The 22,109-nt window shown below is 34.3% G+C and overlaps 1 protein-coding gene across 2 annotated transcripts in view; it reads left to right on the forward strand.

The window, feature by feature from the left end:
• org-1 (T-box transcription factor 1) overlaps positions 1-22,109 on the forward strand; it is a 135,813-nt gene that overhangs the window by 84,757 nt on the left and 28,947 nt on the right. For both annotated transcript variants that reach the window (XM_081768879.1, XM_081768880.1), the window contains exons 5-7: positions 5,113-5,265; positions 7,131-7,198; positions 20,207-20,325. In XM_081768879.1, the coding sequence (XP_081625005.1) occupies positions 5,113-5,265; positions 7,131-7,198; positions 20,207-20,325 (340 nt within the window). The remainder of the gene's footprint in view (positions 1-5,112; positions 5,266-7,130; positions 7,199-20,206; positions 20,326-22,109) is intronic.

The following is a 22,109-nucleotide window of genomic DNA, read 5'->3' on the forward strand; positions in this document are numbered from 1 at the left end:
GTCACTACTGTGTACTTCTGCTTTACCATTACTTCTTTGTTATTATCTGAAATTTCCACATTGTACTGAACTGTATCAACACTGTACATACTAGCTGAACCTGCTCTGTCTACTCAGCGCATCGTTCTTTTATGACCATGAATCTCCTTCCCACTATGCATGTCTCCTTACCCAAGTAAAGGATAGGAGATTCACAAAGGAAGTGAATTGCTATGTATAGATGTTGGAGTTAGTTTGTAGCAAATTTGTAGAACACGATATCAAGTGGAAGTATTTTTTCCTAATAAATCCATATCCGCCCAAATACCCTTATTGCGTCTCTTGAGGCCTTTGAAGTTGCTAGCATCCAATAGGTTTTGCCATTCAGATTTAAGCAAAGCGCCTATAATGTCCGTCAATCCGCCATACTTATCTTCTCTACTGGTTGCCTAACACCGTTGTTGCGGCCTGCAACAATGTTAATCTTATGGGCTCAAAACATCACCTAAAATGTTGAACAAAACAATAACGACACGGTTTTTGAAAATTTGAATGAGAACTGGATAATCTACACAAAATTTGGAATCGACCAGTGAAAACGGCAGGTTTCTACCACTTGTGGTTTTCGAGAAGCCATTGTTGAAAGGATTGGGGACAAACATATAAACCTTGTCCCCACATTGGCATACATCCAATTTTAACATATAGATTTTTCTGCCTATAAGGATTAAATCTACTTGATAATAATAATTTTATGCTTACTTTTTTTTATGTTTTTATACTTAATTTCATAGGTTAGTTTTGTCAAAATTTCCTTCCATGTCTGGAAGCCTCAAAAATCAAACTTGTCCTTCTTCTAAGCCTTTTTTTCCTGTTAGCTGTTACCAACTTTAGAATTGTTGTCCTCCAACTGTTTCTATCTTGTGTCATATCTGCTGTGACATCACACTAAACTATATCGTTCTTAATATAATCTCCCCACTTCTTCTTTGGCCGGCCTCGGACTTCTTTCTCATTCAGTTGTATAGCATCCACCCGGTGAACTACGTATTGCAAAGATCTCTCTCTCTTTTTTTTTTTTTTTTTTTTTTTTTTTTTTTTTTTTTTTTTTTTACATGGCCAAACATACCATCTCAGTCTACTTTTCCGCAGTTTTTCTGCTACTGGTCTAACCCTTACTGTTCCCCAGATCACTTTATTCTTAATTTTGTCCTTCCGCATCACTGCACACATCCACCGTAGCATCTTCATCTCCGCAACATGCAACTTCTGTTCCTCTCTCTTCTTTGTCGTCCAACATTCCACTGCGTATAATAAGACAGGTCTCACTACCGTTTTGTAAACTTCTCCTTCAAGACATATTGGTACTCTCTGGTCACACACAATACTCTTGCCGCTTCTCTCCATTTTGTCTAACCGTTGCTATTTACGTCTTCTATTCCTGCATTTTCCTGAATTATTGATCCCAAGTACTTGAATTTCCTCGTCATTACCACCTCTTCTTTGTCCAGTCATATTCCTGTATTCTCGATTACATTTTTCCTGAAAGGACTATGTAAATATTCTATCTAGGTTTTAATAATTTCTGTTAAAAGGGTGTATGTAACAATTTTCACAATTTTAACTTTTTTTTTTTAAAGAAATGATTGTTTTAGAGGTAGATGTAACAATTCGTGTTAAAAAGACGTGTGTTTCTTGAAACGTGTTATAGGGCATTTTTCTTTTTCTTTTTTTTTTCCATAAACCAAACCATCTCGTAAGAAAACAGTTTTTTTTGTCATTTCCGGACAAAATATTTTATTGCACAAACGCTCTTTTAACGGAAAGCGATTCAATTCTAATGTAGTGATACGCTTATATTCTGAAAGGAATGATAATACAGCTCTGAAATGGAATGAATAGTTGTACTTATTCATAGATGCCCGTATTCATTAACTTCTGTTAACGCAAATCTTGGGCAGCGGTGGCTCATCTGTAAAGTGCTCACTTCTGGTGCATATAGTGCTCTAGTTCGATCTCATGTCGTTCCAAGTGGGCTTGGCTTTGTGGTGCACGAACACCATGTATATGGGTTCAGATGTTTATTCCAACTTTATTCATTCTACAATTTCGTTTATTATTAGCCTCCTGGAAAGGCACACTAAATAAAAGGGAAAAAAAAAAGATAAACCTTACGCTCTTCTGAACACAATAAACCAGTGGTTCTCAACCTTTTTTGGCTGACGTCACAATTTACTGAACGTCTAGGACGACACAATTCTTGGAAATTTTTATTATAACTAATAATAATAATAATAATAATAATAATAATAATAATAATAATAATAATAATAATAATAATAATAATAATAATAATAATAATAATAATAATAATAATAATACGTATTATAATAGTGAAACCTATTAGTTTTTATAATGACTATGTAGAGCATTATTGCTACCGCTGGAGGTATTGACTGGTACAGGCTGTCTTAAAGTCGATTTTAACTAATTATTGTTAAATACTTCATGATTTTTTAAATTCTAAAATTTCACGACATACCTTGTGGACTGCGTGACACACCAGTGTGTCGCGACACATCCGTTGAGAACCACTATAATAAACCATTAATTCTCTCGATCTAGTTCTCGCGGAACACAAACGCAGCACTCACTGATTTCAATCTGCCTTGCACTCACTTCATCTCGCAACTCCACCAGCACTCGGTGATTCAAAAAAACTTGGACGCAGTTTTATTTGGAAGTTTGTTTCAAATACAAAAAAAAAAAAAGATTAATTAGTAGTTAAAAAGTTTATTTTAACAAGAGATTATCGATATTTTTCGAGAAAGATAAAACAGAAACAGGTTCATGAAAACTGTATTGCTGGAAAACCGTAGTTAAACAATATAGCTTTCTCAATGGTATATGCAAATTGAAAACGAACAACATTAGAATAGATTCTGCTATTTTTTTTCATTAAAGAGAGAAAAAAAGAGGTGTATATATATAATGTTGGTAACATCAGCTTGAACAAAGAGGTTACAGCAGGAAACGCGTTGTCATCTCCTCATTTTGAGCTACTTCAACTGAGGGAAACAGACCACATTGAAGGCGACGTAAAAAGCTCATGAACATAAAACACTTCTTCAGCCTGTAAGAGAAAGAAGAAGAAACTATACAGAAGAAGGAAACGGAAAGGGAGGGAAATGCCCTATTCCATTTTCAAACCTTCTATATATCCTATATCAACTTCTGTTTCTACTTTCAGCGATGCGGCACAAAATGCAAACATCTTGCGGACTGATTTATATTTACTCAAAACAAGTCGAGCAGAATTTGTATTCCTGCCAGAAAGGAGGAAGTCTTATACGATCCTAGTTTAGTTTCGGGTTTTTCAATAACTTGTTTTTTTTTTTTTTTTAATTTTATGTTTATAAACTTTTTTGGTGAAATAAATTGCAGCTATAGTCTGCCTAACTGTTTTCTTCTTTTTCTTTCTTATTTAATTACAATACTATTAAAACCACGTTGAGTTTGCCTTTTTCCTTCTCGCGTCCAAAATGGTAGTCAACAACTTTTACCATATGGTTTCTTCCGCTCTGTCAGATATTATTATTCTTCTAAAACTTCTCCGGTAGCTCCTTTCTTTTCTTTTCTGTTCCTGTTGCTTTGCTTCCTCGCTCTATTTCATATTCCTTTCTTCTTATTTTCTTTCTTCAATAAAGCTGTGTACTCTGTTTTCCAGAAAGAACATTTACGGTCCGAGTCGAGATATATATTTTGTAGCGAGTGCTTTTCGTGAGAGTTTATGTTGAGGGAATCATCCGTCTACTCATTGCGTTTTATAGTTTCTGGTACCTCGACAAATTATCCTTCCTACTCTCTAAAGTATGGAGATGATGACACATTTACTTAACTTGGCACTCATAGTTCTGGACTTTCTCTCTCTATCGCCCTCTGACTGTAAAGTTGTGGGGATAATGTTCTGTTTACACCCTGGAATAGAATCAAAACCATTTTGTTTTAAAACATCTTGAAATAATTTCATTAAAATTATCACTATGCGCTGTCGTAAGATCATTGAATACGAATACAGTTTGTTTTATTTTTAATGTAATGCTCCTAGACAATACTACTTTCATACTAGTAAACCGTTTTGGTACTGTTTAAGAAGTCTCGAGTTTGAATTTTCGAAGGAGATAAAGGAGATACAGGATTCTTTTGTGTCGATTCATAATCACGAGGAAAAGTTGGATAGTTTTTTTTTTTTTTTTTTTAATTTTAAGGAACAGTATTAATAGATTGTGAATCAAGGAAGCGAGAAATGTTCGTGTCGATGAGTTGACCAGAAGTTCAGAAAGTGACTCAACTGGCTCTCGTGACTTGAAAAAGCTACGATTATCTATTATTATGCTGCTTTTTATTATGCATTTCTCAATTAAGACGACACCGAAAGACAATCCCGCCATTTAAAATAAAGGATTACAAAAAAAAAAAAAAAAATCCTGAGCACAAACTGAGAACATTTTCAGAACTTACTATAAAATTACACTAAAAATCAAATCAGATACAGATCTCCCTTAGTCTTCTTCACTGGAAAAAATCACTGAAAAACGACACGTGTTTATTTGATGCTAGGAAATCATCTTATTTTTCAGCAGCGACATATGAGACGTTACCTACTGTTTGATAATATGTAATCTCTCTCTGAGAATCAAGACTGGTTCTATTCATACTGGTAGCATACGTAATAGCTATTGGGCTACTCGGAAGTCCAACATGGACATGGGAATTAAGTATTTTCTTTTTTCCCTCTTTTTTTTTTTTTTTTTTTTTTTTTTTAATGAATTTCATTAAAATTACTTCTTGCGAACAAATCATTTGTTGAGTTGTCGTAAATGAACAGTTAGCGCTATCACTTCGCAATCAGGTTCCGGATACTCATCTTGAGTCCTTAACTGAAGATTTTCCAGATATATTCCCACGAGACGAAAATGCTGGAATTTTATCTTAAGCTATAGTAGGCAGTACAGTAGTTCCTTCCAGAAGTCCCTTCCTGATAAATTTCTTTATATTGTTAAGAGCTCAACAATGCTCTTCTTCATAATGTTTTCCTGTCATGTTAATTAAAATTTACTCTCTCTTTTACAGATTATTCTGAATTCCATGCACAGATATCAACCAAGGTTCCATGTAGTATATATTAATCCAAAAAACGAAGATGTATCTCATACGGAGAACTTCAAAACATTCATATTTCAAGAAACTCGGTTCACAGCAGTTACTGCGTATCAAAATCATAGGGTGAGTTTAACCTAATTTTTTCCACTTAATTCTTTGTTTAGGTATCATTTACTTACGTAAATTATATACACGTAAAACGACCAGAGTTACTTTTCTTTGTCTCTGTTCTGGCATAACGAGTTCAATATGTAGGCCTAATTATCAGAAACTGCAAATTTTTGCATAAGAGAAACTTAGAATTCATTATGCCTAAAATATAGAACAAAAGAAGAAGAAGAAGAAGAAGTAACTCATCATTGAGGAGTTGAGTTTATTTTAGTTTAGCGTCCCGCTCAGCAGCGAGGCTATATGAGACGTGGGCCTACTGATTAACGTGGAATCCGAACCACATGAGCTCCCGCCGGGAATCAAACCGGGTCTCCCACGCCAAAGGCGCGTACGCTAACGGCTTAGCCACGAAGGAGCTCTCATCATTGAGGAATTTGGTTTACCAACCAGAACCTTTATACTGTATATATAATATTTATTCTGTGTATCCGTCCATCCGGGAGGTAAAAAATGTCAAGATCTACCTAAGGAATCTCCATCAATTTTGACCAGGAAGTAGAGAATCAATAGAGATTGAGTTCGAAGATGGAGGTAATCCATCCAGTAGATTCGAAAATATACCCTCCCCATGTATTCCCATCAGCATTTATTAAAGATGAATTGCTCCTATGTAATATGCAATCCAACTATGTCTGAAAGTCAGATTGGTTGCATACCATGCAGTTATATTCAATATATTCTATCCCAGCGTTTCCCAACCTTTTTCAACTTGCGGCACACTATAGGTGTAACTTGCATTCTCGCGGCACACCCATATATTATATATATTTTTTTTGTAAATATAAAATATCATGGTATTTTTATGTGATTACTGATCTTACAGAGAAGAAAACTCGATCACTGATTTCCCCCCGTGGTAAATCATTATGCTCATTTTTCATTGTAATTTTAAAATAGAAAACAATTGCAATGAAATATAGGACTCGGGTTTTTAAAAATACACTTTCTCTTTCGAAAATTGTATCTAACCTTTAACTAAAAGGAAAGATCACTAAATAACGAATAAATAAACAATCTCCTATACTTTTAAAACACAAATGTAGGTAATTTGTATGCATATTTGCTTTGTTGAATTTATTGAATGATATGTTAAAATTTCAAGTTACGAAATAGTCTACAACTATAAAGAAGCGATAATGGTCATGACAATGATAAATACGTTTTCCAACATTAAAAATGTTCAGAAAGTAACACAGTATGAAACTTAAAATTGTAGATTTATAGTAGAGGTTCATAGTAATGTTAAATACAAATATACATTTTCCCCTATGTCTTTCAATTTGACTCCTATAGAATTAATAATTTGTTTCGATTTCCTCGCGGCACACCAGCGGCCCATTCGCGGCACACCAGTGTGCCCCGGCACACCGGTTGTGAAACGCTGTTCTAACCCGTTACTTTTTTTTCTTATAGCTATAATTTAAATATTTTACGTACATATGAATCTAACTTGTTCCTTCGTTCAGGTCATTTTATATTGGAACTACTTGAGTCTTGGTTTGGATGATTATGATGTTTGTTTGTTTTAGAAGATTAAACTCACAATCACAGAAATCTGTTTTTAGTAATGACAATTAATTTTTATTCAGTTTCAAATATTGTATTGTTACAGTGTGAATGAATTTAATGTCATTTCTTTAATTTTACTTGTGTATAATTGAGCATTTGTTGAGTCTTGGAATTATTATTATTATTATTATTATTATTATTATTATTATTATTATTATTATTATTATTATTATTATTATTATTATTATTATTAATACACGTTATTCAAATTTGTTCATTTGGTTATATTTTGTATATTTATTTTTCAGATAACACAGTTGAAAATTGCCAGCAATCCATTCGCGAAAGGGTTTAGAGATTGTGATCCTGATGATTGGTAAGTCTACACATCACTATTTTATATTATTCATTTTAACTCTATAGTCTATATGCCTTCAGACTTGGCAGATGATACCACTCTTGTAGCGAAATAAATGAAACATAAAACTTCTACGGAACGCTAGAAATTTTGAGGAAATCTATGAATGAAAATAACTAGTTAAAAAGACGAAAATTCTAGTTGGAACAATAGAATATAAGATAACGAATAAAGTTACCATAATGTGTACCTTATGGTCTTTTTCCATGCTCGTTTTTCCTTCATTTCTCTGGGGAAATAGTGTCGGGAGAATAGGTTTTCACTTGCGGTGACGACGACTGCGAAAGCTTTTCTGGACTGTTAATCAAAGCAGGAGCCCACGAAGAATACATGGAAGAGATAACATATCCCACAATTTCAATGTGCGGACATCAACCTGAAGATTCAAGGCTTTGCATCATATCGGCAGAACATCTCTTCGTTTTAATCAGGAAATGGAACGTTGATTAGGGATTCGTGTAATGCTGTTACAAGGCATTTCTGTGAAAAGCTCTGATGTCAGTCCAACGTCTTTGGGCTGTTGAAAAGATGTTTCCTACATCGGTGTCCACGCACACTATTGGTTTTCTTGCAGGGAAGAGTAGGACAGAAATGGAGTTTGTCGTGGGTCAAGTGGGTCAAGATTTGTGAGTAGGTCAGTGGGTCGTGAGTCAATAGGACGTGACCTACTGCGGCTCACCACCCACTGTGACCCACTCTGATCCACCGACCCACCATGACCCACTGACCCATTCTACTCGCTGCATTGTAGATAGCATCTTCTGAATATGGGTGAATTTGTCTGTTTTATTTTCAAGGCCTCCATTTTTCTTCCGTTTTCATTTGTTCCCAATTACTTATCTGAGATGAGTATATCTAAGTGAAGAAAGAACTTCAGGCACTTTTGGATATTGATATTTGAAATTGTAATAATAGCAATAGGATTTACTACTTGGATTTCGAAGACAGTCGAATTTTACTTTGGAGTATTTTACATTCATTTAAGATTTTCAAATTTTATCCTATTTTTCACTAAAAAGTATAGGTAATTCAACAAGGAAATAATTATATATGATAATTAAATTGAAATTTATCGTAATATGAACATGACAAACACTTTATCATTTTTTATCGTAAAGGTCAGATCCACTGGTATTGTAACAGAGCAGTGTTTCAGCGATTGACTGTAGAAATTCTAACTCCGATTAGTGATAATTTCACAGTGTTGTTTTGTTACAAGTGTAAACTCTTCAGTCAGTGGAGAGGAGGGCATGGATTATGGGACAGAGTTGATGACCATGGGTTTTGGTGAGTGGTGGGTCACGGTGGGTCAGAGTGGGTCACGGGGTAATATGTTCATTGAGTCGTGAATCACGGTGGATGGTGGATCAATGGGTTATGGGTAGTTTTCGTTGACCCACCCCACGCCATTTCTGGAGTATGACTGAGTTTTCTTAAACGTGCTTCGCCAAAGTTTAGTGCAATGTGAAGCTCGATGTCAGGCTACAGTCCAGAATGCTGCAGGTCTAATAAAACACCATTGGTGGTGGCGGTGAGGTTTCTCGTATAAGATGAGTATTCTTGAAAGTCGATACGATATAAACTGACAACAGTCTGTATTTATTTCTCGATTTCTAGAATTTTAATGACACTCTTCTCTTCGTAACTCTTTCATGTGGACATTTCTATTACGAGAATTCATGAAAATGACGATGATAGTGATCTATAAAAGTAAGTGAAAACAAGTTCGTGATGATTCAATGATTCTGTTCGTAATTGTTGTTTTGATTTATCCGCAACTTTTACCTGATTCCGTTTCTAACTGGATGTTTGTTGTTCTTATTTCCCTCTTAGAAGAAATAGAATAATATTTGATTAACTCATGAAATGTTTGTCTAAATTACCATTTGTTTACGTATAGAAGGAAGATCAACAAATGTTGGGACAATTAAGAAGTTTAGCACATCACAACTACATATTTCTAGGCTCTTCATTACCTGAACAACAACAAATCATACCTTAGTAAATTCTCCATTGTCAGGAGAGTAAACGTTATGAATATAGATTCTGAGTGGTGACATGATATGTATAACCACATAGGTCGAATAAACATCTACACATATACATGCAGAGCGTCTCAAACGATGTTTAACTGCAGCCATTAACCAGCTGAAAGTTACGGTTTCCTCGCTCTGGGTTTGAAGTGATGAACGACCAACATCAAAGTGAAGAGACGTTTTATTTACCGCTGAGAAGATTCACGACCATTGTTTAGGGCGGGGGAGGGAGGAAAGGATTGACTTCTCTTGTCTATTGCTGAGCCGCCCGACGCATTCCTTTTCCCTTCGCTCGCTGAGCAAACAACGGACGCCAAGAAACTACTAATGTTTGCTGCCCTGAGAATCTTTTCGTTCGTTTATGGGGGTGTTGGAACATTAATATAGATCTCTTAAAATTTTCTCCAACTTCATTCTGACATTCTGTCTCTGTGATATATTAAAAATGGCTTGCTTGCATGGTTGCTCTATATTCTCCTCTGGGCTAACTATAGCATATAGCGGACATGAAATGCACCACTTAATGACGTGATTCATGGACATTCTTTTCTGCCAGGTAACTAAAGACCTTGAAGAACTCTTGTAAAAGCTGCAAATAATTTTTAAGGCGTTTGATATGCCAGAAACCTTTTTATATATTTATGATGTCTGTCCGTGTGTCCGTCTTGGAGACACTCTCAAGAACTGCTTGATGGATTACCACCAATTGTTACCACGATATAGAGGGTCAAAAAATTAGGAATCGAATTCATTATGGTAGTGATCCATCCAGTTGATCCTGAAATATTTACAATCAAAAAGCGGTTCCCTATATACTCTTACGGAGCAAATTATGAATATTATCCTTGTTTGATAAACTACCCGCAACACGCTTCAGATTAGCGGGTTAGTATAACCATCATGATATAAAATACTAATCTATTTGTGGAATATAACGCTACAATGAAACTAAATTACTTTGTACTTGACAAATCTGAAGATTTAAACATGTTCTATTTTCAAATATTCACTGATCTTTTTAAAGTTTTTGAGTGAAGCGTGGAGGATGAGAGGGAAATTCAAACTCATATATTCATCTTGTGTATACTGGGACGAAAAAAAATCCTTCAGATGCTGAACCTCTTGCACTGTGACACTCTTGCTTATTTTATGAGTGCATTTGTACATTTGTTTACTTAGCCGAAGCCCTACCCGCTGTAAAAAATTACTCGAATATTCATTATCCAAATACATTTTCTGTTATTATTCGAATATTCATTATAAATATTCGACCAAAACTTCGGTATTTGAACAAAATATTCGTTATCCGAATAAATGTTTGAATATAATTTCATTATTCAAAAATACGGTACTATTCGAGTAACGATTATTCAAAGAATCCATTATTCAATCAATTATTCAAATTCAAGCACTGTATAGTCTATCGGTTGTTGTGAGATCACCAAAGTCAAGCAGCATGTGTTGGGTTAATACTTTGGTGGGTTGACTATTGGGGGAAGGGAGATGATGCTGGCAGTGCTGCGCTCATCCAGCATCTTGAGAATAATTCAGGAGCTAATTACAGTAATATGTAAGCACTATGGCAGGGGGCCCACCCATGTGGGGAGTCCGCCGGGTCCGGACCTCCCTCCCCAAATTTTATAACGCTTTCGTAATAAAACTATACCTGTTTAACAGAGAAATGTCCATCAGACACTAAAGACTTGACCTTACTTACTATCTGTACTATTTTTTCTGATAAAAATCTAGTTTTATCATTTTTAGTGAGAATATAGGTAGCATTACTTAACAATTACTTATCGCTTTTTTTTTAAAATTTTTGGTTGTACAATAAAATCTATTCGATACTATATAAGTGTAGTGTCCTGTATTATTGGACCCCCTCCCAACAAAAATTTCTGGATGCGCGCCTGACTAGCGGTCAAGAAGACCAACAAACAGCGACGAGACTACACTGACCACTGATTCCCGGCTAAAAGTTGCCGGCTAGTTGGGTCTTTGGCTCCGGGGACTGATTTAGTTTAGACCTAACCTTCGGCTACTTAAATAGGCACCGTAGCAATTCATTGAAAGAGCTCTTACCTTTGGTGTGAGGGTTTCCTGCTTCGTTCTCGAGCCATGTGAGTTTGTAGTATTCTCCCGTTCCCTCCCTCATTCTCGTTTCTACAAATCTCAGCTCCTCCATAATATTTCATTTCGTTTCGCACTTGAGAAACAACATGGCGGACTTCCATTTTTTTTTTTTCATAAATGGCCAGCTATTGCAAGCTTCTCGTAATTCTTCGTTTGCTTGTACTGTAGACAAAAGAAATTACATACTGACATCCGAAAATATATTCACGAGAACAACAATAATAATAATAATAATAATAATAATAATAATAATAATAATAATAATAATAATAATAATAATAATAATAATAATAATAATAATAATAATAATAATAATAATAATAATAATGTCAGATTAATACGAAATTTCCTTCTCGTACCTTCTCAAATTCATTCCTTGTTTGAAGTTGTACGAACGATGGCTCTTGAGACACCAATCTTATCTTCAGAGACTAAGGGAGGAAACTTAACTAATGCACTAATTTTTATGTGCAAGGATTAGTATATTGGGTAAGGTAGTAAAACGCTTAAGGGCGTGGACGTCACCTTTCTTCTTCTTCTTCCTTTTTTAATCTTTATATTAGTAGTCAGTGTTCTTAAAATGTCGATTCCATTTCAGAATACTTTGGTGATTTGACGGTGCAGTTGTAAACTGTTTGCGGAACGTACGCTGTAGGGTAGTGGTTCTCAAAGTAAAGTCCGCGTACCCCTGGGGATTCGCGGGAATTAGCCAGGGGGGGGGGCGAGGCCTAAAAATTGAAATGTGTTGTAATAAAATGGAATTCACAGCTGTTATGCAAGAAGTATTTTTAAGATTAAGAAACTGCAGCTGTGGGCAGTACGAATTCAAAACGATAACTATTCATCATTTCCAGTGCTCCAGGATGCCACTGATTCTTCAGGTGAAAAACTCTGCTGAAATGCACAAAACACTTGTAGGACACTTGAGAGCACTAGCTGCAAGTTTTCGAGAATATTTCCCTGTCCTACAATCTGCTAATGGTTGTATTGAATATCCTTTCACCAATGTAGAAATCCATGACATATAAGGTATGAATCCTCTAACACAGAATAAGAACACCTATTGGAACTATCCTGCGATACTTCATGGCAAAACGTTTTCAAAGAAAATGAGCTTCGTAGCTTTTGGTTGAGTGTGCGCTCTGAGCATGAAGAGTTGTCTAAAAAAGTATTGTAACATTTAATACCTTTCCCTATCACTTACTTATGTGAGCAGGACATTTCTGCTCTTTGCAGTATTAAAACCTTAAAGCGAAACCGTCTAAATGTGGAATTGGACCTGAGATTGATGGTGGCAAAACTTATTCCAGTTTTCTATACAATTATGGAAAAACACAAAGAATTTCATTCCTCATATTAGTGATACCACATTTAAGAACATTATTTACCAAGTGGTTTTTTTTTTTTTTTTTTTTAAAAAAAAGTTTTTCAGTCTTGAAAGTTACTGTATTTTCAATTGAAATTTTGTTCATTAGGAAACAATCATGCATCTTTAGAATAAATTACTTAGTGCATTATTTTTCTTGTCACTGGTAATTCTGATTAGTATACTTTTTTAAATAACATGTGAAATTACAGATAGCATTACAAGGGAGTCCGTAGATCACTTTCGGAATGAACAGGGAGTCCACGTTATCGGAAAGTTTGAGAACCACTGCTGTATGGTAACAACGGAAAAAACACTTCTCGCAATTATTACACAACACAAAATCCTTTCTGCTGCATAGACGTTATTTTGGAAACTAGACTTGTGCTGCCATCTGTCTAAGATTATGAATATGATAAATCAAACTTTTCAATGTGATATTTCGTTTCATCAATTGTACAATCGAATTGCATTAATAATTTTCGACAAATTTCACTTTAAAACCCAATGAATCATTTCTCACCACCCTGTACGAGATCCCGATAATGTTATCAGATTGCGGATAATATATATATATATATATATATATATATATATATATATATATATATATATATATATATATATATATATATATATATATATATATAATTTTTTGAGTTTAGTCTAACGATTATATTTCAAGGTTAAGGTTAACGGAGACATTGGTTATGAAATAGATGATAATGCAGTAAAGAAGGTTGGAGGAAACGGGAGAACTCCGAGAAAACCCAAGCATACAGTGATGTCCACTAGGATTCCGCACGAGACAAGACGAGACAGCCTGTCTCGGGCGCATCCCTATGTCCACCTCAAAGCCTACTTGGCGGGAGCTGGGATCGAACCAACAACCTCGCGTATTAGAGATGAGCGTTCTACCACTAAGCGATCGTAATCCCAGGCTGATTATATGTGGATTCACATAAGCTATTTTATATCCACTTCCACTTCCCACATCATCCGTTCTTTGGAAACGAATACTGGCTTACGCAAACAGTATCGGTATTATGATATGAATATATGTTGACTGCCACCACAAATCCTTGGAGTGATATTTATTATCTTCTAAACTTTGCATTCCGTTCGTGGTGTCTGCTTATAATAAATATTACAACTTGAAAGAAATATTTTGTTACAATTCTATTGTTTTTAAGATTGATTAAAACTAGAAACGAACACCCGTAAAAATTGTATGAATGTCGTGGCAGTGGTGGCATGATTAATGCTTTTACCCTCGTATATAAACGTAAAAGAGTATTGGAGAGGGGTCAAATATTTTGGAAGCTGTTCAACTTCCTGTCTTTCTTGACGTGAGAAAGTCTACAGATTAATAACGTCAAGGAATGCAGATCGTCTTGTTGCGGTACAAGCAACGGCAGAGGCAACTCAAAAGGGGAGTACATCCCTCATTCCGATCACGATTTCCCCCCTCGCTTTTTTCTCACTGCCAAATTCTCTCTATCTTGTTGTTAGTGGGAACGGAGCATATATTGCTACACATACATGTAGGTACGTGCATAATTTGAGCCAAATGTTACGTATATGAAGGTAGATCCTGGCATTAAATCTGTTATCAGAGATAATTAATATTCCATTACTATACTTTGAAAGAGATGGCGACTGTAAATTTGAGGCTATGAATCTTCAGCGAAGGACATACCGTCAACGATTTGTTTCTTGATTTAAGTTTTCTTCCCTCTTTTTCTCCTCGAATTAATATCTGTTGTAGAAGAAAACTCTTTGCGTTATTTGCCTATTCTACAAGAGATGTAGCCATTAATTATTTCTTTTAAAAAGCTTTGAAGTAGTATGTTTTACGTATCTCAAACAAAATCATTACTAATTGCAATCAAGTGTCTCTTCTATATCATCGGTGAATTTCAAGCAATTACAAGTTGCATGTTTAGCACCGTTAGAACGGAAACAAATGGAAACTTTCAGTTTAACGTCCGACGATTATGCCCTTTAGACTAATGAAGATGATAATTAAACCAAGTGAATGATGATGGAACAATTAGTGAAATGACAAAGTGGGAGGAAACGGGAGTACCACGAGAAAACCCACGGAAACAATGTTGTCCACTACAAATTTACTTGGCCGGGGGTTGAACCAGGAACCCCACGCACCAGCAGTAAGCACTCTACCATTTGAGCTACCGTGTCCCCCCAACCGTTAGAACGATGTGTGTCACTGCTAAGAGTATGTGTGTCACCATTGGGAGAAGATATTACAATAAATACGATCTGCTACTTACCAGATTATCCTTTTACATTTACAACACATAAAATAAATAAGTAGTCTGTCCCAGGAGAATAAAGAAAATTGGCAATGTAATCTACCAACTTTTATACGCCTCATCTTTGCGCAATACTATAGTTAACAAAAATTAAACTTTAAGAGTTGATCATTATTTTGGGCTATAACTCATTAACCTCATTTGTATAATATGTCATCTTGCTAGTTGTCATAATGAGAATTTTGATGAGGGTATACTTATTTCTTGATAAGTGTCGTGCTTTTAAGAAATTTGGTTTACCAAAAACTTCATATATTTACTCCTGTCTCCCTTATATTATATTTCCAAAATCAATAAACGATGAAAAGTTAAAATTATTAAACACTCATATACTTCGTGATTTCTACTTCGTAATTTCTCCTTGTAAATATTCTATTTAAGATCAAAATTAACAATACGATATAACCACGAAAAACAACACGTCCTACGCAAACGGATTTTTCAGTGGCTTCAAAATATAAAAACCTTCAAAGTGATAATATCAAACTTATTCAAGGTGATGGTGTCAAAACATATAAGTTAAAATCTTTCAAGGTGTCTATTTTAAATTAAAAAAACATATTTTCCAGCATAAACAATGCCTTACTAAAAACAGTTTTTGTAATACTATAAAACCAGGCATTTTTAAAAATTATTATCATTCAACCTACACCTGCTAAGAGTGTGGTATGGTACATTTATTCTGCGTCCAGAGGAACTACCCAGGACTGACAGCGGTGATGGAAGGCCTGTGTTTGTGAGTATAAGCTTTGCGCTGATGAACTTTTGCATGACATAAATGTCGTGAGGGGAGGACTACGGACATTATAAACACACAAAAGTATCAGGAATTTCTCCTTGATAGACCCCTACCATTATACTACTTATATTTCACATCATAATTTTGTAAATATTGTTTATATCTATATCGTTTGCATTTATGGTAACGGTTTTAATAAATACCACAAATATATAACACTTGTCATTTTATTAAAATTCTAAATACTTAACGTAACAATTGATTGTTGCTACATTCAGTAACATAATTAGTATCATATTATTAGTAACATATTATGGCTCCCCTGCTCAAATGAAAGCGCTACTTTCTGAATATGCTTTTCTTTTTCAATGGCACGACAATGATTTTACAAAAATACCCACATTTTCGGCCACATTAGACTTAGAATCGGACGTTCCCTTTCAGTCCCCCCAATTCGTCATTCCACACAGACTTAGACCGCGAACAAGAAAACTCGTCCTGCGCCTCATTAATCAAGGAGTGTTTGAACAATCAGATTCTCAGTATAAAAATAACATATTATTTGTTTTAAAACCAAATTCCAAAACTGAGCTAAGGGCCGTTTTTAATCTCAGGGGCCTTAACTCCCGTTCAAGAACAATAGCTTCTCCTTTAGAAGATATACAGGACGTTCTAAAGTCTCTTTCTGACTCAGTTTGGTTCAACTCCTTTGATTTACACTCCAGTTTCTATCAATTAAACTTAGATCCCAAGGACAAACCGGCCACTGCGTTCTCCATTAAGGGTCTTTCTCTCCCCTTCAATCATCTTCAATTGACATCTGTTCCTCAGGGTTTCAAAAATGCCTTCATTTTACTTCAACAAGCTCTTCAAACCATTTATAGGGACATCTTCCCCAACAATATTACATCATTCGTTGACGACATGTATGTCCACGCAGATTCATTCAATCAAATAATGATTGTGCTTCGTACCTTCTTTCAGCAAGCCGCCAAACATTCTCTGCTCTTTAACATTAAAAAATCAGTTTTCAAATCAAAAAAATTAAATGTTTAAGCCATATTATTAACAATCACACTCTACAACCTGACCCTAATAAGATTTCAGCTTTAGCTCAGGCACCCAGACCGGCCACTCTCAAAATCCTCAAAAACTGGTTAGCCAGTGCAAATTTTTTCCAACGTTTTTTCAAAAATTTTTCCATCATTCTTGCACCCCTTTATCAGGCTCTGTAAAACAATCCTAAAAAGCTCATCTGGACTCCTGAGCGCGTTCAAGCGTTTAAAACAATGCAGAATCTTCTAACCTCACCCCCCGTACTTGCGCTATATTCCACCCGCAATACACACCACACCACAAATATATAACACTTGTCATTTTATTAAAATTCTAAATACTTAACGTAACAATTGATTGTTGCTACATTCAGTAACATAATTAGTATCATATTATTAGTAACATATTACTTAGCCTAATGGGTATACTTGTGGGATACTAAACTGGAATTATATATATTATATATTATATATAATTATATTATGTAGGGTATTATATATAATAATTTACATGGTTCATAGGTTATCTTCCCACGGCAAATTGTGTATAGTTTTTTTTCGTCAAATATACTTAGAAAAAATTACCATCAACTTCACAATACGATATGGCAACGATGACATAAGTAAACTTAAAATTATCAGATTACAAGTTCTAGATTTTTCTATCAATGACCTTAGGATATGAGTAATAACTACAATGCTAAGGTTCAACAAATTGTGAAACACTTGGCTTGGCTGGCTTGGATAAATATACAAGGTCGGATCCAGGACTTTCTGAAGGGGGGTGCACCAATAACTACTACTGGTACATTTGAATTAAAGTTGATTTTTCTTAATGATTTTAGGCATCTGGGGTCAATAAGGGGTATTGTTTTGCTTGGTGAATCCTTTTGCTTTAACCTTCAGAAAATCGACTTACACTATTGCTTTTGCAAAGCTCTGCTTACTTTTAAGCCTCAAAGGGAAACATGAAGGCAGAAGTTTCTTAACGTGTTGCTATATTCACTATTTCCACTGCTAGCTTCTCATTTTAGATAGTGTATACTTACAACAATAGCAATTTTGGCCAGAATGCATTAAGTCAAAAATAAAGATTCGAGTTCATTGATGAATCAGGGGATTCATCCTGTTGATCCCAAAAGATGTGGACAACCAAAGATCGGTTTATCCCACATATTCATTATTGATATCATCCTTGCTTGATAGACTATCCGCAATGCTATCGAGATTAACGGATCAGTATAACGATCTGGATGGGAAATACTAGCCCTATAGTGACCGCGACGAATCGTGAAGTCTCGCGACTGTTAATTCCTCTTAACAGTGACACATATCCCTAACGGATGCACACGTAGAAGTAAATACAGTGAGGAACTGCCATTTGTAAAAACATTACGCAAAGAAGAACATAGAAATTACTTTACAGATATAAATAAACATATACATTTTTTTTTCTTTTTTCATGTATGCTTTAGAAACGACACTTGCAGCTTGAAGAAACTTTTGAAATGATTCTTCTTAAAATCCTTATCTTTAGTTTCTATTTAGAAAAGCGAGCTTATCATGGTGACTAGTGATGTGAGGTGGAAATTTTCCGCGGATCCCCTATATTTTTACGAAAAAATTTCCGTGCTGAAAAAATATCAGTGATAAAGTAACAATTCCTCATTAACCATAAAATTGATTGAATTTATGTATAGAAATATTAAAAAGTGAAAGATCATTAAAAGAATCTGAAAATTTTCATGGCTCTGAAAATTTCTAGTACTATGTAGGAACAAGTGCAACAATTATTCATGAATCGAAAAATTTCCTGCTGTGAATGGAAAAATTGAAAAAGTTTTTATGAATCGGGAAATTTTTATCATTTTGAAGCAAAATTAAAACAGCCTTTTGTGAATCGGAAAGTTTTATTGCTCTGTAGAAACAAGAAAGGAATTTTCATGCACCCGAAAATTTTCATTACGATGTAGAAACACGTGGAAGAACTTTTCATAAGCCGAACAATTTTGAATATTATGTATAATGATGTTAGGTAGATAATTTTCCACTATATTTAACTGCACATTGAGCTGTAAAATTGAATTCCTGTAGAGGAAAGTTTAACAGCAACAAATTATAATTTTCCAATTAGTTTTCGGGAACCGGAATGTTTTCTAATATTTCGAGTTGGCAAGTAAAAATTTATATAGTATTTCTCTCTCTCTCTCTCTCTCTCTCTCTCTCTGTGTGTGTGTGTGTGTGTGTGTGCGTGTGTGTGTATGTATGTATATATATAAAGTGCAGAGAACATAGATCGAGTTCTTACATTACAAATATATTATCCCATTGTTTAAAATGTAACAAAAAACGAAAAGAAACCTTTGTGAATTTATCAATTATTTCAGAAACAAAAGAATTCCACTATTTCTTCACATATAAGCCAGCCTACATAAAGTACTTTATGAAGATTTTTTTGTAACAGAAAATAAGAAGAAATGCTTTGATTTTATTGTATTTAACACTCGTAAATTAGAACTTCAGTATTGGAGTTTTGTATAATCGATATCTTAGAGCAGATATTTTGTATTCTAAATTCTATTATTATGGAGAAAAATGTATTAGAAGTATTAACTATTCGATAGAACAAGTACATATATATATTTTTTTCTAAATTAAAATTAGATTACTTCTTGCTTTCAGAACGCAGCGCTAATAGCGCAGCGTTTTACGTTTCTATTATTTTATTGGAAGAACAACTACGCTGGTCAGCTTGCTTATTAGTTACTTTTACTTTCTCTTTAGAATGAATGTATGAATAAATATTTTTTTTAAAAGAAAATTTTCAGTATTTGTTTACATGAGTCACTTAAACTGGGATTTTGGGAAGTCAAAAATTTAGAGTAGGTACTTTATATTATCCCTGCTTATTTATATATGTTGCAAGTATGTAAATCCAAAAAAGAAGTAAAACTGTGAGAAAAACTTCGTCTTACGAGTATTAAACTGAGAAATGTGATTTTGTAACATCAAAGGTAAGTTCTGAGGGAAGAACACATTGAAGTTGTTCAAACATTTTTGCAGAAATAAAGAAGCGTTAGATTCTCACTTCATGATTTTTTTTTCAGACAATATTTATCTTCAATAAATTTTACGGCTAGAAAACGATGTATGAATAAGTGGAGTATGTTTTTATGAATCGGAAAATTTTCCTGAAAATTTTTCGGAAAATTTTCATCAATGATTGTGACATGAAATTTAATAAATATTTTAATGTAATGTTTGAGTATCAATTGTATTTTCTTATTTATTTATTTTTCAGTGTTGTAGAAGTTGGACTGTTGAATCATTTGCAGTCTGGATCTCAGAGATTAAGGAATCATCAGAGGCCAAGCTCTATGCCCTGTCTTTCACAATCTCAGTATGGAAAAGAAGGGAAAGGTAAGACTCGATTTTTTTTAAAGTAATGTTTTCTTTACTTTTAAAGGAAATATATTTTAAACTTTAAATTCCAAATCGAATAGTGTTAACTTTTAACCAACCGTGCAATACGAAACAATTAGAGAAGCTTGACTACTATCTTTTTGCAAGTCACTGAGCTGACTTTGTAACTTACTAACATAAGCTTCACCCTCTCTCAAATTGTTTTATAGTCAAGTTTAGACCCACCTTTAAAAGGAAATCATTTTGTTCTTAACTACTCATTTTAATGTAGGATAAACATACGGATTATTTAGCTCACGGAGCACTGATCTCAAGCTACTTATTCTATGTATAGAAAAAAAATTAACTGGAATATCTTATAATAATGAAATAAACGTACGGGTAGACGGACACCTAAAAACCCAGTTTTTTGACATGCGGTGTACGGAACATGTGTAAATCCATTGGAATTTCGACTTATTTTGACGATCCCAAGACTTTCCTATTGTTGTTAGAAAGTTATAAAATAAAACGATGTCATTTTAAAATAAACGATTATAAATTCTATATTGAAACATTTGTAATATTATTACTGAAGAATGACAAAAATCTTTACATTAGTGTTGCCTGCGAGACGAGACGAGACGAGACGAGACGAGAAGTAAGATTTGCTTTGTCTCGTCTCGTCTCAATTCTTGAGGAGTTCTTTCTCATCTCGTTTCTTCTCCAAATTTATCTCGTCTCATTTTGTGAATTTACGTACAAAATTTGTGCCCTAATTTTGTTTCTTATTTTCATCTAGAAGTTACGAGAATCTTTCTGCGTCACGAAAAGTCCATCAAATGTGTGATAATACAACTTTTAAATCATACTTTATTATTGGCGTACATTATGTAATGACTTCCGTATCTTTAAATGTTCATAAGTGCTCTTCATTGTGTTTGTATAATCATTTCATCTATTTATAACCTTTATATAGATGGGTAAAAGTTAAATTAGACTAAAGTCACTTTGTAAAAAAAAAAAAAAAAAAAAAAAAAAACCTGAGACATAAAATCTAGATCTAAATAAGTCAGTCTATTAACAGAAAATTTGAACTAAGTCAGATGACTTATTACTCTACTTTAATATTTGCCCGTCCATATAATACAGCGTTTCCCAACCGATGTGCCACGAATAGACCGCTGGTGTTCCGCAAGGAAATCGAAACAAAATTATTAATTCTATAGCAAACAAATTGCAAGACAGGAAAAATGTATATTTTTCTATTTCACATTACTATGAATTTCTACCATGGAAAAAATTACTGTAATTGTAATATATTATTCTACATCTATTACTGTGTAGCAGACAGTATTTCGGCTCGTACACATTTTCACGGTTAGCTGCTATGTTACCCTTCAATTGACAGTCATACTAACACCGAGAAATGGAAGCACTTGTACGGTACGCATCAAGTGAACATTAGTAGAACACTCATTCGCACGTGAATGACAGAACAACACTTTCTTCGACAGGTATGTTTTGACTTCGACGCATCGCAAGCTGTGTGATTGCAATAATACGCACCGGTTTTGGTTAAAACAGCAAAGTTAAAAGTACAAGACATTTGTTTGTTCGTTCGTTATTTAGTGATCTTCGTTCTTAGTGAAAGGTTGGATACAGTTTTTGAAAAAAAAAAAAGTGTATTTTTAAAAATCTGAGTCATATATTTCATTGCAATTGTTTTCTATTTTAAAATTAGAGTAAAAAAAATAAGCATAATGAATTAGCATAGGGGAAAACCAGTGATCAACCTTTCA

The sequence above is a fragment of the Thermobia domestica genome, chromosome 8, assembly GCF_964235325.1.
Source record: "Thermobia domestica chromosome 8, izTheDome1.hap1.1, whole genome shotgun sequence".
In the NCBI taxonomy this organism is placed as follows: domain Eukaryota; kingdom Metazoa; phylum Arthropoda; class Insecta; order Zygentoma; family Lepismatidae; genus Thermobia; species Thermobia domestica.